Source organism: Mycteria americana, chromosome 3 (genome assembly GCF_035582795.1).
Source record: "Mycteria americana isolate JAX WOST 10 ecotype Jacksonville Zoo and Gardens chromosome 3, USCA_MyAme_1.0, whole genome shotgun sequence".
In the NCBI taxonomy this organism is placed as follows: domain Eukaryota; kingdom Metazoa; phylum Chordata; class Aves; order Ciconiiformes; family Ciconiidae; genus Mycteria; species Mycteria americana.
The window spans coordinates 31222979-31240978 of NC_134367.1; the positions used below are offsets into that span (position 1 = coordinate 31222979).

The window sequence follows — 18000 nt, forward strand, 5'->3', positions numbered from 1 at the left end:
ATATTAAACAGTTTACAAAGACAGAACAAAAAGCAGTCCTAGCCCCAAATAGGTTACAAACATAATTTAGGACAAGTGGAGTAGGCCTTCCAGCACAGATTATACCAGAGTTGGGTTTGCTAGCTGGAAATATACCAGCTCTAAATTTGGCTGGCTTTGTGATTTCATAACTGCATCAAGAAGAAGCTTTATAATTAATTTATAGTTTTTCCTCATTTCTGAATTTGTTCCAATGCAATGTTTGCATCTATCAAACAGTAAGAGTGCACAAGGTATGTCAGATACCAAACAGTATTCACTAACTAGAGTAGGAAAGAAAATGGTTTGTGACCTTTTTCCTCTTCAATATGAAACACAGAGACTATACTTCTCTATGACGGTGAAAGACATCTGTCAGTTACTGCAATCTGTAATTTACACAGTAAGAACAATAAATTATTTTACAAAACAAAACATTTATTAGAGCTGACATTCTCACCCTTATTTTTCTATATAATGTTCTTTATAAGCCTTTTGACATCAGAAAGTAAAGGAAAAGCATAGAGAGGTTTATTCCCCCAGTGAAATTGAAAGTGTTCAGGTGTTTCTTCAGAATAGGTCTTAAAGGCATGATCAAGGAACTCTATTTCAACATCTATTGAGAGATTTCTATATGTGTGAAACAAACTACTGCATCTGTTTGTCTATAGAAATGATTGTACAAAATAGTATGTACTAGTTTATCTACTAGACAAAATATTTAGACAGATTGCATAATTTAGAAATCTATCAATTTGGCAATTTAGATGTCTCTCTTTTTCTCTCTCTGTGAGTGAGTGTGTATCACTGGTATATGACAACTGAGCTTTTGAACTCTTCTTTCACTATTTTGGTTCTGTATAATCCCTGCTATTTGCAATAGTCATGCTAATGAAAGAACATTGACAATGCAGTTTGAAATACTACCAGGTATGAGTCTATTATCAAACCTTCATGAGGCTGCATGACTTTATTCTATTTTACAAAAAGAAAAAAGAAAGAAAGAAAAAAAAGGAATTAAAAACAGATACCACAGGAAAAGCAACAATAGGAAACAAGCACTAGGTAATAAAGATGACTGATGTATCATATTTTATATCAGATTTTATTAGAGAGAAAAAAACAAATGAAACAACATCAGTAGTTTCTTAAGTGACCTCCAAGCAACTGAACTGAAAATGTGGAATTTGGGCTTTTTAACTATAGAAATATTAGAAACACTACACATTCAGACAATGCTGTGTTTCTTCATGAAGCATGCAAAGCTGGTTTTAAAAGTGACATTAGAACTAAATGTTTTGGCACTTTCATGGAACAGATCCTGCTGGAAACTATGTCAAGGCATATGGATAACAGGGAGGTGATTAGAAACAGTCAACATTGCTTCACAAAGGGAAAATAATGCCTGACTAACCTGGTGGCTTTCTATGATGGAGTGACTGTGTTGACAGAAGAGCAACTGATGCTATCTACCTTGACTTCTGTAAGGCCTTTGACATTGTCCCACATAATATCATTGTTGCCAAATTGGAGAGATACAGGTTTGATGGATGGACTGTTCGATGGATAAAGAATTGGCTGGATGGCCATGTCCAAAGAGTTGCAATCAACAGCTCAGTGTCCAAATGGAGAGCAGTAACAACAAGTGATATCCCTCAGGGGCCTGTACTGGGACCAGTACTGTTCAATATCTTTATTAATAACATAGACAGTGGGATTAAGTGAACCCTCAGCAAGTTTGCAGATGATACCAAGCTGAGCAGTGCAGCTGATTCACTAAAGGGAAGGGATGCCATCCAGAGGGACCTTGACAGGCTTGAGCAGTGGACCCATGTGACTCTCATGAAGTTCAACAAGGACAAGTGCAAGGTCCTGCACCTGGGTCAGGGCAGTCACCAGTATCAGTACAGACTGGGTGATCAATGGATTAAGAGCAATCCTGTGGAGAAGGACTTGGTGATATTGGTGTATGAAAAATTGGACATGAGCTGGCAATATGTGCTTGCAGCCCAGAAAGCCAAAAGAAGTGTGGGCTGCATCAAAAGAAGTGTGGCCAGCAGGTCAACGGACATGATTCTCCCACTCTGTTCTGTTCTCATGAGGCCCCACCTGGAGTGCTGTGTCCAGCTCTGGGAACCCAGCACAAGACATGGACCTGTTAGAACAAGTTCAGAAGAGTGCCATGAAAATGGCTACAGAGAGGCTGAGAGAATTGGGGTTGTTCAGCCCGGAGAAGAGAAGGCTCTGGGGAGACTTCATTGTGGCCTTTCAATATATAAAGGGGGCCTATAAGAAAGATAGAAAAAGACTTTCTACCAAAGCCTTTAGTGACAGGACAAGGGGCAAAGGTTTTAAACTGAAAGAGGGTAGGTTGAGACTGGGCATAAGGAAGAAATTTTTTATGATGAGGGTGGTAAGATAGTGGATCAGGTTGCCTAAAGAAGTTGTGGATGCCCTGTCACTGGAAGTGTTCAAGGTCAGGTTGGATGGGGCTTTGAGCAATCTGATCTAGTGGAAGCTGTCCCTGCCCACAGCAGGAGGGTTGGAACTAGATGACCTTTAAAGGTCCCTTCCAATCCAAATCATTCTATGATTCTGTGATTCTATGATTCTATGTCCAAATAGGGATCTCTCAAGTTTATACTTACATTTGGCAAATCGATACATGTACCTCTGTTCTGACATGGCCTTGAAGAACATTCATTGATATCAATTTCACAATTGTGACCGAGAAAACCAGCAGGACAATCACAAACATATCTAGACTGATTATATTGGCATATGCCCCCATTCAGGCATGGCTGAGATGCACAAGGATCACCAGGTTCCTCACAAAATGGACCTAAAAGAAATAAGCATAAAAAATTAGGGAGTGTTTGAATGAATGATGCTTCTTGATATGCTGCCCATAAACATTACCTTGTCACTATGTTGTGTTTCCCTATTATTTCTCATTAATTCTATTTTTTTTATTTTAGGAGGGATTGAAAGGCTTTTATTTATTGTGTTTTTCTTAAATTGTCTACACGGTGAAGCTCCATTTACTGACTGGGACACCTGTAAACTATCACCATTTAAAAAGCAAAAAACTTATAATATTCCTGTATGTTTTGCTTGTTTTGGTGAATAAACATGGTAGAAATATGTGAGAGTGGGTAAACTCATCTGTAGCAAGAGAACTGGAACCATAGTCCCAGGAGACACTGAAGAGTCACTGAACATCTCTTTCACAGCAGTTATTATTAAGGGAGGTTGTTCCCTTTCGTGTTTATAGATCCAGCCAGTAGTGAAGCTGAAGGTGCTCTCAATAGGTGCACACACAATCACGCCTATTCACACACACACACACACACAGACACAATACAGACACAGTGACCACATGGATCAACATGGAGAGCAGTGTCCTTCCCTGCACCACATAAACACAAAGAGCACTCGGGAGTGTGAACAGCAGCAATGGCTCAATTTTTTTCCTCCTCTCTGGCTAGTCAGTATTGAAGTTCACCAGCAAACATACACACTCCCTCACTTTCTAAATGCACAATTAAACCCACATAATGGATCCCTCAAATATTAGCACAGGTTTTAAGTCTGTCTGGTATCCATACCTGGATCCTGGACCTCTTGCCAACTTGCTGGCACAGACATCCCAGATCTGGGTATCATTCTAGTTGCTGACTAGTCCAGCTTAACTCCTGCCCACTGGGAAGGGTGCTAACACAGAAATAGTAAAGAAAAGAGACTGCAGTGATCAGATGCAGGGCTCAGCCGGACAAGCGTAATGAGCTGCAGCCCGCTTACACTCAGTCAGCCCTTTTATCACCTTTTCTCTGCATTTTCCCATATTTGTACTTCTCCTGTCCTCCTCGATCCCTACCTTTCTTCACCCTTTTCTTCTCCCAGATAAACAGCCCCTACCTAAGTGTTTGTCCCTTTGGCCCCAGTTTTGTTACCTCCATACACAAATTCAGTATTTCTGATACGGTTACCTAGATAATCTTGGCTTTATGTGGGATTACTGATATGGTTACCCAGGCTCTGTTGGCCTTGCAAGAAAATAATCCCTGAAAAGTCCTCAGTTTCCCCCCTTTAATAATCTGTGATGTTTTCTTGTCTCTCACAAAATTCTCCCTTAACTGTCTGTGGAATCCAGCCATTGCTCATGGTGCTATCTGTAGCTTTTGTCAGCCACTCGCTCACTTATTTGTTAAGCTCAGTAACTTCTCATGTTATGTCCAGTAGTCTCCCATGTTCTGTTAGTAACCCCAGGCAGGGGTTTACTAATCTGCCTGCATGCCTCTACAGTTATGAGCTGCCTAAGTATTTTGGACAATGAACTCTTTTTAATTGTGCAACATCAAAGATACAGCAGAATTATAGCAGCTAAGAATTTACTTCCATTTACTTCTGGAAAATTATGTAGCAAATATGCTTTTTACATATCCTGTACTTTGGTACTCTGATTTAAACTGCCTTCCTAACACATACTTACAGATTACATCAGAAGCATTTTTTCAATAATTTGCTGTAGCAATAACATTAACTTCATAATAAATCTATTCTGAAGTAGTAGTATGTATTGATTCCACATTTCGTTAGTCACTTGAATCAACTGAATTAAAAATAGGCATTCATAAAACAATAAATTATACTTTACAAAAAGATGTATACTTTTGAAATGGTAAACAGAATACCTTTAACTCAGAATTGTAAACTGCCAGATAAACATAGCTAATTCGTTCTAAACCAATTAATAGATAAGTATGCGAGCCTCTAATAATTTCCTTACCAACACAGACTAGCTATATAGAGCAACTGTAAGTATATAGAACAACATTTACCAGGAGATCCAAATATCACACTCTGTCTATTACATACCAGAACAGTTGATGCAACAAATGCTGTACAAGAAAATCCCATTAGCAGAAAAAGGGTCAAAACACAATTTCCTTTTTAACACTCAGTTCATTGGAAACAGTTGTTCCAATAAGGCAAAATGAATTGAATCTAACTTTTAGGACATATTATTTACTTCTCTTTAGCGTCAGAGGACATTCAAAGAATCTTTCGTGAATTTGTTGCTATCCCTCATCACCATAGTAACCAAATTACAGTAAAAGTATATTGCAACTTACAGATGGGCTTGCTAATAGGAAAAGCCAAGAAGGCCGTTCATCAGAACAAGGCCATTGACTTGTATTAATGTATATATAAGAGAATATTTGCAACTTGAAGTGACGTGGATTGATCAATTGTTTCTTATTATTCAATTTAGTATTTAGCTGTCCTGTTATGCTTCAGTATGATATCGTACCCAGACAGTACTCATAGATGAGGTTATATATCAATGCTTATCCTATTTTTTTTCCTTTGATTGGGCACATTTGACAAGAATGGGTGCTTCTGACCCATCCACTTTAGGCAACAGGAGAAGGCAAATCAGTAAAACAGTGACTCCAAGCACTCTACCCAAAGGAGAGCCAGAGAGTGTAATTCCACAAGCCAAACGGATTAATGAGTTGTTCCTGCCATTGTTTTTACCCTTGTATCCATTCAGTCCTCCCCATTTTTTCTGCCACCATTACCAAGATATTCTTAGCCTTTTGCTAACAAATGGCACGGGATGGGATTATTAGAACAGGGAAAGACTAAATGACCAAAATAACACAGAACAATGAAGGCCAGTTGGGGAAATCAGGTGAAAGAGGTGCCTTTTTGGTAATACTATGCTCATTTGTAGCAAAACTAGGCAAAGGGCTTTGTTCTGCTAAAAAAAAGAGATAGTGCAACTTTCTTTTAGGGGAGACTAAAAGTAGCTAGAAGAGGAATAGAGAAAAGCCTGAAAGGAGATAAGGAAGTATTGTTAATCAAAGGATAGGAGATGTATCAAGGAAATAATGCATGGTTCAAGGATGGCAAAAAAGTTGTTTAACTTCTTTTCTCCTTGGCATCTCCTTGCAAAAGGCAAAAAATTATATTTTCTTTTTTGCTAATTTGGAAAAAACTGCATTTAGTGTGAATTGGGAACCAATTACCTAACCAGGTCAAGGGGGATCATTTTAAATGAAGATACTGAGGCAGCAACTGCACTCATAATCTAAAATACAGGTCACATCTTTAGGTCTATCTAGAGTGAATTCAATAAAAAGCTCTACCAACTGCCTAATGTCTTTTAGGAAGAATGCAGTCTTGAGCAGGAATGTTTCCTTAACCATTGATGTTACTTATGTCTTTGACATTCCTCTAATTTATAATTTTTTGTATTCAGCATCTTATATGAAAAGCAAGAGCAGTGCTCTTTCACCTGAACATCCATGCCTGATGAGTTCAACAAGTCAAGTCAATAAAAAGAATTCTGAAGAATTGGTGTTTTGAGCTTTTTATTCTATCATTGCCAAACCTGATGTCACACTCAGTCTATTTTCTAAAGAAGATTGAAAGGTGACTTGATTACAGACCTTGGATGGGGGAAATATCAGTACTAAAGGGATCGTCAATTCAGTGGAGCAAAGTGTAATAAAGCAAATGACTGAAGAGAGAAGCAAATGCAAAAAAGTTAGAAACACCTCACATGTTTTTACTAGTGAGGTCTCTGTACCGGACTACCACGAAAGACCTGGATTCTACAGTTGCTGATGTCTTCACATCAATGCTTTTGGAAAGATCTTACTTTAACCATATACAAGACAGAAGCCTTAATATATAGGTAAACAATATAACAACCTTTGGTCAGAACAGATGAACAACTGGTCCTCTAAACTTGCAAATCTATTTATCTACTTTGACTCAAAACATATACAAAACCTCTTAATAGTTGTGTAAAATTAGACATTCATTCCAAATTCCCATTTAAAAAAATTATACGTTTTTGTCATCATCAGTGCCTCTTGTTTAGGTATGTTTAAATAAATACTTAACTTCATAGACATGCTAACATTTACTGACCTCTTGAACGCTGTTGTTAGAAGCAAGGTAAAGAGGGAACAGGATAAAAATAGATCTGTATAATCTGAAGTCAAATGTAAACCCTTGAAGGAGGACAATATGTAAGCAATGAACAATGCAGCTGGGAACAACACATCAGTCTAACTTGCAAGTGCATATTGAAAATGTTTGTACAAATTCTGGAGACCTGAGACTTAAATTAAAAAAGTGCAAGGTAAATTCTTTTAACTGCATAGATTTGATGCATAACCTTCTATTTTACTTTGATATCAATAACAACATAGTATAGGCATAGTATTTGACATAGGTGCTGTGTATTTCTATTGCCAACAATTTCAACAGAAGTACTTCTTCCCTCAGTCAGACCCAAAAAGAGACATTTGCTGAAAATACTGAAGTCCCTTTTGTGTTCACTGATGAATGATTAGCTACTCAAAGCTATGATATATTGTTAAAATTCTCAGGAAAATAAATGCAGAAACCATGTTCTAATGGGAGATAGATGATTCAAGAAACTTCAGTATGAAAAAAAATAGTTATCAGCTTGATTGAATATCCTGATTAAAGAGGAAAATTCAATAAATTAAAGACATTATCAGTAGGATGAGTTCAACATGGTCTTTCAATACAGTGAATTCTTGTTTGGTTTACTTCAATAAAATAAAAATGGCAGAAGATTAAAAAGCAGGAATGAGTGAGTAAAGATTATCCTATAGACCAATATGAAAGCTAATGAATTTTAAGGAACTTAATTTTTAAGGAACTGAACCTTATTTCCAGCATTTTCTATTGCTTTTACACGTGAAGAGAATAAAACCCTTCACCCAAACCAAATGACAAAAAAAACCCAGCCCTTCCTTGTTTGATTTAACTGTATCCCTTCCAATCTTCATTAGTTTCATTACCATGTTATAATGATAATCCATTAAAAGCCAAAGACATTCCTGACACCTTCGATAAGCATCAGTCAGTTTGTTAAGTTACCACATAGTGCCATTTACATAAATATCTGGGGTTACTGATTAAAATAAATACTTTTTATTTTTAATAGTCTTTCTGGGCTTCATATTTATACAACCGTTTCTCTTTCCAAGGAGTAAAATATGTGAAAGATCAACTTAGCATACTATGCTTTAATATGATTACAGTAGTTTTGTTTTGTTATTCTTCTAATGAAAAATCAATATTTTCTAGAACAGTTATATATAAGGCACGGTAGACTATTTCAGGAAACAGCATATGTTACACCCATATAAATTCACTTATTTGTACTTTAGTTACAATGAAGTAATAATATTTCAGGGTTAGTATAAAATATGAACTATTTAGTGGGAGAGAGATTTATTTTCAGTTTAAATGAAACAAGTGGTTGCCAGGAGCTACAATCAAGGCTTTATTCTGTTTAATGCTACACAGTAGGCATTAAACAGAATAAAGCCTGGAAATGAAGACAAGTATGATAATTAAATTGTTAAAAATATTGTTAATGTTTTAATATGTTCAGTTTCACAACTGAAATTATAGAAACCCACCTCTTATGCCATGTCCTTCTTATGTCATGCCGTTATTAATGTTTAGCACTCTTGTTCACTTTAAAACTAATTTCAAAATAAGGCTCTTTTAATCTGAGGAATGTCAGATTTCAGTTGATTAAGTGAAAGTATTTCTGCAATTAAACTTATCCCTATCTGCATAGCTCAGTTAAAAATTTATTATAATTAGTCCAATCTAGTTCACTCTTTGTTTTGACTGTCCTGCGTTTCCTCAGCTGCCCTTCCTTTTAAATGTAAAACTGGAAAGTATTTTTAAAAGTTCTCTTTGTAGAAAGAGTATATTTTTTCTGTTTAAAAGCATCACTGAATCAGAAGCTCTTGTCTTATATATCTAGACCCTTAAATATACCAATATTTCTATTGGTGCACTAAAAGCATTAATCTTTGAAATATGAATACAGTATTTGCATCTTCATATAAATTTCTAATCAAAACCAATGAATGACACCTTTTTTCTGCATATGAAGTTTCAATAAAGTTTAAATCAAAATGAAATCTACTTAAGGCACTGTAAATCTAGGTCTCAGAAGAGAGTGAGTGCAAATCTCCATGAAAGATTATAAGGGCTACAATCTTAATTTTAGACCAAATAGGCAGTATCAAAGCTCACTGATGTGCTTTATACAAAAGCTCCAATCAGCACACTTGAAAATAGACGTTTTGGAAGTAAATGAATGAGAAGAACATTAGCTTCCATCAGAGGAAAGCCTATTAGAGAGAAAATTACAGTACTGCTGGAAAAACTCATCAAGAGTCCTTGTAAACTTTTAGTTTTACTTCTTATCTTGACTAACCACAGTGTTCAGAAATTCTAAAATAGCCAAAGCAAATAGAGCTGGGCTGATTCTGAGACAATGCTACCCTGGCCACTGCTAAGGCAGTGTACATGAGCTGTCACTGCTTCTGGAAGGCTATTATTCCGTGGGGCAAGAGCAGGGCATCACCCTAGTTATAGCAGATAAATATATACTATTCCAAGCCTAAAATCACTTCCCAGTGCCTCAGTTTGTTGCAGAAAGGGGTGTTGAAATCACTGCTAGGGCCAGCAGGAAGAATAGCCATAATGTTCAAATTGACAGCTATGACTTATCAAGAACACTAATGCTGCCCACTAACAGAAAGTCTAGATTTAAAATTGCCTTTCTTCTTGCAGCCATCTGCTGGTGTTTACCACAGACCAGATACAGAAGAAAATTCTTCTGTATCAGTTCCCCAGCTGCCCCTCAGATAACAAGACCTTTCCTATGCACAGATGCAAGGTATGGTCCTGATGGCTCACATACTTCTGTGAGAGGCTCAATACTTCTGAATTCTGAAGTACTCCATCCCTTAGAGATGAGGAGGTCTCTCCTGGCATTCATGGACTAGCATTGCACCTGATGTTATTCAGTATGGTTTCTAAAGGTATGAATGGGAGATACACTTCTTATTAAAATCCTAAATGATAATAGATCAAGTCAATATACTGAGTCGGACAGAAAATTTCTTCATTAAAATACAAAAGCCTGTGTGATTTCAAACTGCAAAAGTACAAAATATGAAAATAAACCTGCACAAAAGTACATAACTGTACATAAATGGATACCAGACACGAACAAAGTGGCAAATGCTTTGTGAACCAAAACAGAAGGAACTCTATTGGGTGGCAGAACTAGGCTTTATTTGCTCACTTTTCAGTGGAGAACCAAATACTTTCTCATTGTTCACAGGAAATAAAACATCATAACCCTTGGTGAGAGATTTGAAAGTGCCATTTTATATACATCACTAGTGAGACTAAAATTAAATATTTCATACCATTCTGAGTAAATGACAGAGATGATTCAAGGAAATTTAATCCAGAATGTGTCTCTCAAGTGACGGTAGGCAGGCTGTGCAAGGGCACGCCATGCTGGGTTGGGCAAAGCCTAGGGGTGAAGCTGGAATAGAGGAGGAAGAACAGAGAATCAAGAGGTGCAAGTTCTCCCTGGGTTTGCAATGTACAGATAATGGTTGATTAATCTAGTATGGATGGGAATCAAGGTAGAATCATTGAGCAGAAAAAGTTTATTTAGACATATTTGAGAAGTTTCTTGTGGAAACAGATAGAAACCATTTCAGTTATAAAAATTTGTTGTGCGTAAAGCAGCAAGAATAAATTGAACAGAAAAAATTTCACAGAAGAGAGAAAGGGGTAAAATGACCAAAAGGGCATCTATCTTTAGCTGTTAATATTACTAATATAGAGATGTATATTTCGTGATTGTCAAGAGCTATTGCAGAAAATAAAAGCATTTATTAGTAAATGATAGTGCAAAATCCTTAAGGAAGAAAACAAACTTATATTTAGAACAAATATGATCCAGTCTTTTCTGCTTTATTGCCTGTGTGTTTACGGCCAGCTAGAATTGAAAAGCAACATCCCTCCTGAAGAGCTTAATAATATGGGAAAGGGAACACGCCTCAAGGAACACTGTAAGTCTATTAAATTCTCAATGGGCAAGGTGTTACTTAAGATTTCTATGGATGTCTATAAAAATCGCACTGGAAACTGAAAGGTCCTGAACCTTTCTGTTCTTTGTGACACAGGCAAACCATATTTCCTTCTGTTCTGTTTAGTGGAGTAATGAGTGGTAGCTTCAATACTTCTTAGTGGCAATGATAAGCTGCCTGTTGAAGTCCTACTGCTTTTACTTTTTCTGGTGGTGGAAACCTTAAGGCTTCTGGTTCGCTTTAGAGTCTGAGTTGTTCAGTTGTTTTCTCAACTTGCCTCTTTTCCAAAGGTCAAACATTTGGAAGCTCTTTAGCTTAGATATTTGTTTCACATCAAAGGAGAAACTAAAATAAGGTTGTTCCATGTCCCATAGGTATTTTTGGAACTTAGGCCTTCTCTCTTGAATCTTTGAACAGCAATTTTTAGCTGAAACTTTGAATAAATATTTTTCTGAAACTGAGATAACTTGATCATTTTGTGTAATGAGGGTAAAATGTTCTTAACCCTTTTTTCTGTAAAGAAGAATTAAAGCGTGTAATATTTTCCTGATATTTCACTCACCTAAGGGAGGAAGGGAGGGAGGAAAGGTGAGAGGTAGAGATTTCCTAGTGGGGCAGCTGTACTCTCTAATATTCTCCAGAATAAGTGTGATAGGCACCTGCATAGACTAAACAAAATACTTCATTAGATGCCAAAGCAGTCTAATCTGTAATTCAGGGTATTTTAAAGGCTTTTAGTTTCTAAAATATATCAAAATTATTAACTACAAAAATAAATTTATTCTCAATTTATTCCAGAACTGATACACTAAAAACTTAGTAAGAGAAAGGCCCAGATCTTAATATATTTTAATTTTCTGTTATATATTTATCAAAGAAGATTATTTGTCTTCACATAGGTATATTTAGACATAATTACAAGTAAAAAAATGTATCTTTTTTATACTTCTTCTGTTCATATTTGCCCACTTGCCAGCCAATGCAGGATTATGAGGAAGTTAACCATTATATTAACTGAAAGTACGCAATGTAGATCAACAAAATAAATAGAATAGCAGTTTAAAAAATGAGCAAAGCTTGTACATATTTTGACATAATAATGGTAACAATAAGATTAAGATTCTATTTATTTTATCATTTTATTACTAAATAGACTACATCAATATTTGTATCTTTTGTCTCCAAACAGTACATAAAATGAGAAATGTGATATAATGAAAAAGAAAGAAGAAACTACCATTTAGTGGGAAACCCAATGTACATACAACAATAGAACCCCAAAATGGAGAAATCTACATTTTTGTCCTGGTTTCAGCTGAGATAGATAGAGTTAATTTTCTTTATAGTGGCTGGTATGGGGCTAGGTTTTGGATTTGTGCTGAAAACAGTGTTGATAACACACTGATGTTTTAGTTGTTGCTGCACTAGTCAAGGACTTTTCAGCTTCCCATTCTCTGCCAGGTGCAGAAGAAGTTGGGAGGGGACACAGCCAGGATAGTTGATCCAAACTGACCAAAGGGCTATTCCATACCATATGATGTCATGCTCAATATATAAAGCTGGGGAAGAAGAAGGAAGGCGGAGACGTTCGGAGTGATGGCGTTTGTCTTCCCAAGTAACCATTATGCGTGATGGAGCCCTGCTTTCCTGGAGATGGCTGAACACCTGCCTGCCCATGGGAAGTAGTGAATTAATTCCTTGTTTTGCTTTGCTTGCGTGCGTGGCTTTTGCTTTACTTATTGAACTGTCTTTATCTCAACCCATGAGTTTTCTGACTTTTACTCTTCCGATTCTCTCCCCCATCCCACTGCGGGGGAGTGAGCGAGCAGCTGTGTGGTGCTTAGTTCCCGGCTGGGGCTAAACCACGACAATTTTAAAGGCTTTTATAAATGTACTGACTAGGAAAAAGAGGGGAAAATGTTGTGATTATTAAATGGAGGAGTTTAAAACCAAGAAAAACTGATGATGGAGACACTATTGCAGGGGAAGATAAAAAAAAAAAAGGCAAGCACAATATAAACTTGTGTCCAAATAATTGCAGCTCTACCTACTCCATTCAAACAGCCAATCTGCTTTCATCGCAAGTAAAATAAGCAAAAGATATATTATAAAGCATGAAACCTAGAAATAGATCTCTTTTAATTTAATATGAGATTCTAACCATTTGAACATGATTTGTGGTCTGTTATGAGGTCAGATAAATATTGTAAAGGTATGATTCAACTTTTATATCTGTAGTGGAAAAATTTAGTAGCAGTATTTGAAATGTATATAAAAGATGTTGAAAGACCACAGCTTCAACAGAATGCAGAGTCACACCGGTGTATGTTTTCAAGACTATATTAAATGACTAAGTAGTGCTTTTCCCCTAAAAGTGTAACTTTGGCTCCTACACTCATGTTTAATTATTAATTATTTTAATTCACTATCAACTATCTTGAAAAGCAGTAACTTTATAGATAAAATAAATGTAATGAATGACTTCGGCAAATTTGGCTAGACCTTCTTCTTAGTGAAAAGTGGAAAAGAAAATGTGTTTGCATTTGTCATCACCATCATCATCTCTGTATTCATCGACTGCCTGAGGTCAGTAGAGTAAATGACGGACAGAGCTTGTCTGCTTATAGCTGGGACTATGTAGAAATTTCCTACATTTTTATTTACCTCTGTACTACTGCTTGAGATTCACAAAATCATGTGACAGTTTAATTTTACCAGATCAGTACAACTCTGGTAAGTAACATGTATGGCACAAATGAACAAACCATTTTCTCAGATCTTGAACACTCCATCTTACTCACAAAGATTACCTTAAACCTTAGATATTATAGCAATGGAAGTAATTTAAAAATTAAAGCAGTTACTTCTTCAGTAGACTCCTTAGGAACATTAAAAATAATCTACATTATTAAGCAAAAGAAGTTTTGTAGGGACAAAACAGCTTTTGTAGACCAAAACTGGGTTTTTGTTTGTTTGCTTTTTTCTCAACTGCTTCTGTCAAATTAATAAATGTATTTTTGCTTCCACCAGTCTTGATTTACTTGTAGATTTTGTTCCTCACATCTAAAACCCCTATGACTACAATGTGGAAAATCAATATTTTTAAAATTAAATTAAAAAAAATAAACTAATTTTCTTCTAGACTTTTAAATTTTCTTTAAAATGGAGCCAGACAAAGGGCTAGAAAGAGCAAAACCCCTTCAGAAGGCATTGAATGCACAGAGGTTTTGATAAGATGCCTAAAATTATGTATACATGGGCTAGAATTACTCTGAACTACTCAAAACACTTTGGGACATTCTATTTTATAAATGTTCACAACATAAATAACAATTTTAGCCAAATTATGTACAATCTGGTTATTTATGATTGTTAGTACTTACCTTTCTAAGTACCTTAAAACTAGATGAGATTTTAAAGAACACATAAAGACCCTGAGTGACACTTTTGAAAACATCTGAATAACTTGACATACAAAATAAAAGTGCTATGTGAGATATCTCACTTAGAGGTCTCTTTTAGTATAGCTAGACTATTTCACATCTTAAAATATCTTGTATGAATTAGTGTTTGGAACTCCATATTGAATTTTAGATTTCATTTTTGAGGTGACTTAGATACTTTGATATCCTATTAAGTCCCATTTTCAAAAATGGTCTAGGCACCTTTAAAATGGAAATTTTATTGCTGGCACTGTAAAATATGCTGATAAATGACAACTTTAGAAGGTGGAACACATAAGTTAATCGTATTTTTGAAAAGTGATTGTTAACTCTGTGCTAACAGGCTTACTGTAGTCTACATAATAATTTATTCTGACTGCCTTCTTGACACGCTTTTCTTTGGTAAAGTGATGTAGGTTAAATTTGTTGGGTTATTTTCAATTCACTTATCAAACATGCAAAATGACACACCTCCCAGTTTTTGAGCAGTCATACTTGTGTTTATTTGCTAACTTATCTCAGTATCACCTCACATAATGTGGTGTAAATCAGAAGACATCCTATAAAACCTGATAAACTGATGTTGATAAAATGCATCAGTAGATACAATAAGTAGATTCAGCAAATTCTTCAGCTTTCTTTCCCACAGAGTAGAAGTCATCAGATCAATAGTAGATTTTGGATATTTGGACACCAGAAGCATTAGCCTAATACCTATTGAGATCCAAATAAAGAAACTGACCTGCAGCTGGAGGTTCCCTAAAAGACTTTTAAAAATTGGCTCTAACATGCCTGTACTATATGTACCCCAATATTCAGCAATCATGACTACAGCATAATAAATGTAAACCTTTAAGAACTGTAAAACTATTCAGGGGGTTTTAGTTTATTATTATTATTATTAACATTATTATTATTATTATTGTCCATTCTTTTGGCAGTAATATTTTAAAGAATTCCTCTGAAACTAGGATAAGTTAAAGATGCAATAGTTTAAATATTGATAGTGAGCAGTTCAGTTAGTTATATGAATCCAGGAAGAAGAGCCTTAAATAAAGCAGCAGCTGTAAAGTTGGCATTTTGGTGTTTCTCTGCTAATATACAGACTTTCTAGAAGCAAATGACAGGTGATTAACTTTGTCCTCTCTCCTCAAAGTTACCACAGCCAGCTGACTGATGACAAAAGATATGTATGGGTTGAAAAATCAAATGGATTCATTAGAATACATGAGCACTTTCCTCCATAACAAATTATATCATGTATAGCTTGGCCTTCTCTCTTGTTTGCAGTCAGAACTGTATTGTGTGAGAAGAAAAAAAAGCTTGGGTAAGCAAGTACCAAGCCCCTTACATCTTTGTACATCAACTCTAAATCAGCAAAATACACCTGCAGTCAAATGCAGCTCACAGCACTAGTATATTATACACAGTTGTAAATACTGACCTTGACAAAAATGTTGACATATTTTCACCACTGTCAAGTTTTCAGATGGAGTCCTCAGTGATATAGTTGTTTAAACCCTTTAATTCCCACAAAGAGCTTTAACCTTTAGAACTCACTAATTCTTATGAATCCCATAACAAAATTCTTTTCAAAATGTTTGACAGATGTGAATGACTGAAGCCACTGATTAATTTGTCTCTATAGTTTTGCAGTTAATTGTTAATTATTGTTAAAGAAAATATATCTTCTTTTTCTAATCTGTAGTAGTGTAGAAGCAGGTTTACAATTAATCAAGAAGAAAGAAACTGACATGGGGAATAATCTTATCAAAAGATAATTGATTATTCAAGTCTTTGACAAAGGAAACTATTCAAGATATATAGATGTACTTTTTTTTCCATGGGTCTCAGAAATCACAAGTCTAAATGGCAAAGTCCTTTTATTACAGTGAAAGAGGATTTTGGCTGAGGTGAATTCCTACTAAATTGCTTAACAATGTTCAGAAACATGCCTGTAGATTTGAGGCAACTGCTAAAGACCTGGGAAACAGATCTTCAGGAGACATATCCTCTTGAAGTTCAATAAGCAAGGTAAAGGTTGAGGAAGAGATGTAAATGATAGGAATATATTCTGGGAAGGTGTGCCCTTAGGCAACTGCAAAGACCAGGGACATGTGCTACATAAGGGGAAGCCTGAGGCAGTAGTGAGGATTGAGTATATTGAGGAGGAGGAGGAGGAGGAGGAGGAGGAGGAGGAGGAGGAAGAGGAAGAGGAAGAGGAAGAGGAAGAGGAAGAGGAAGAGGAAGAGGAGGAGAGAGCAGGTGGTATAGAAAGTGAGAGCAAAAATTGCCCATGAATCTCAGGAATAGAGAAGCCGACCACAGTAACACAAAGCAGTAGGATGGGCTGAGTAGCTACCAATAGCCTTGTTTTGATACCTCCTGTATCCTAGGAGGCAGAAGAAGAAAAATAAAAATTGAGAATAGTTGTTTAAAAAAACACTTTATAACCTTTATGTTGTTGGTGAGAAAAAGATGCTGGTTTTAACTTGAGTATTTCCGCATTGCTGATTTTTTTAGACTAGCTACTAAATTTTAAGAATATTGACTGTCATGAAAAATCCCAAGAGGGCTCAGTTGTATTCATGCCTAAAATGAAGGTTGTTCATATGGATAAAATGTGTGATATGTTGTCAAGTGACCACATCACATCATCTCATAATCCAAATTTATCTTCTCATCTTCTAGATTATGCATTAATTTATTGTAATGAATTAATCTTGAGAAAAAAAAAGTCCCTAGGAGTAGCTATAGAAGAAAAACAGAAAAACAAAATAAATATTAATTAAAATGAGATAACTAAGTTTTGTACATCTGTACATTCTATTAGAATTGTGGTGAGAAGGAAAAGGTCTGCTTATTGTAGCCGCTGATAACATTATTAGACTCTGAGAAACAGAGTATTATACCCCTTGCAAGAAAATCAGCTTTTGAACATACAAAGCTTCCTAGAACTGTAACTTTTATATAACTGTAACTCCAATGACCTTTGGGTATACTTCTATTTGGCATCCATCAGCATTATTTAATGGGACAAACTGGGAGTATTCAAACCTTTGGATATTGGGCAGAGCCTGGCAGCATCTGGCAATTCTGGAAGCACTGTAGATGTAGAATGTACTCAGTGCCTGACTACATGCCAGTGCACTAATATTGAGAGAAGAATGGGGTCTGTGGGTCTCTCATAAAAAGGATAGTCATCTTCAAAAGCTGATAGTACCACCATGGGTTTATGGCTCTAACGTAGTGATGTAATATAAAGAAATACAGGCCTGGTATGGTAAAAGCGGCCTTGAAAATTGTAGACACAGCATGCAGCATAGGGCAGTACAGGTATGGAATAACAAGAGGCAAGGCACAGGCTTGGTGCTGGAGACCCCACAGCTGTAAAAAACTCACCAGTGAACAGTTGAAGAAATGCAGACCTGGAGCCGGACAAAACTGGTCTTAAGGGCAGCAAAAAGAACAAAGGAATAGTATCTAACATACATAAAACCCACAATATATAGTAAATTCAGATGTGATGTGGAACTGCAGCCCAATGAAGAAAAAAGAAAGGTATGTAA

At 36.0% G+C, this 18000-nt stretch overlaps 1 protein-coding gene across 1 annotated transcript in view; it reads right to left on the reverse strand.

Annotated features, from left to right (window-relative positions):
* EYS (eyes shut homolog) overlaps nt 1–18000 on the reverse strand; it is a 951425-nt gene that overhangs the window by 881593 nt on the left and 51832 nt on the right. The window contains exon 4 of the mRNA XM_075497152.1: nt 2667–2860. Within this exon, the coding sequence (XP_075353267.1) occupies nt 2667–2860 (194 nt within the window). The remainder of the gene's footprint in view (nt 1–2666; nt 2861–18000) is intronic.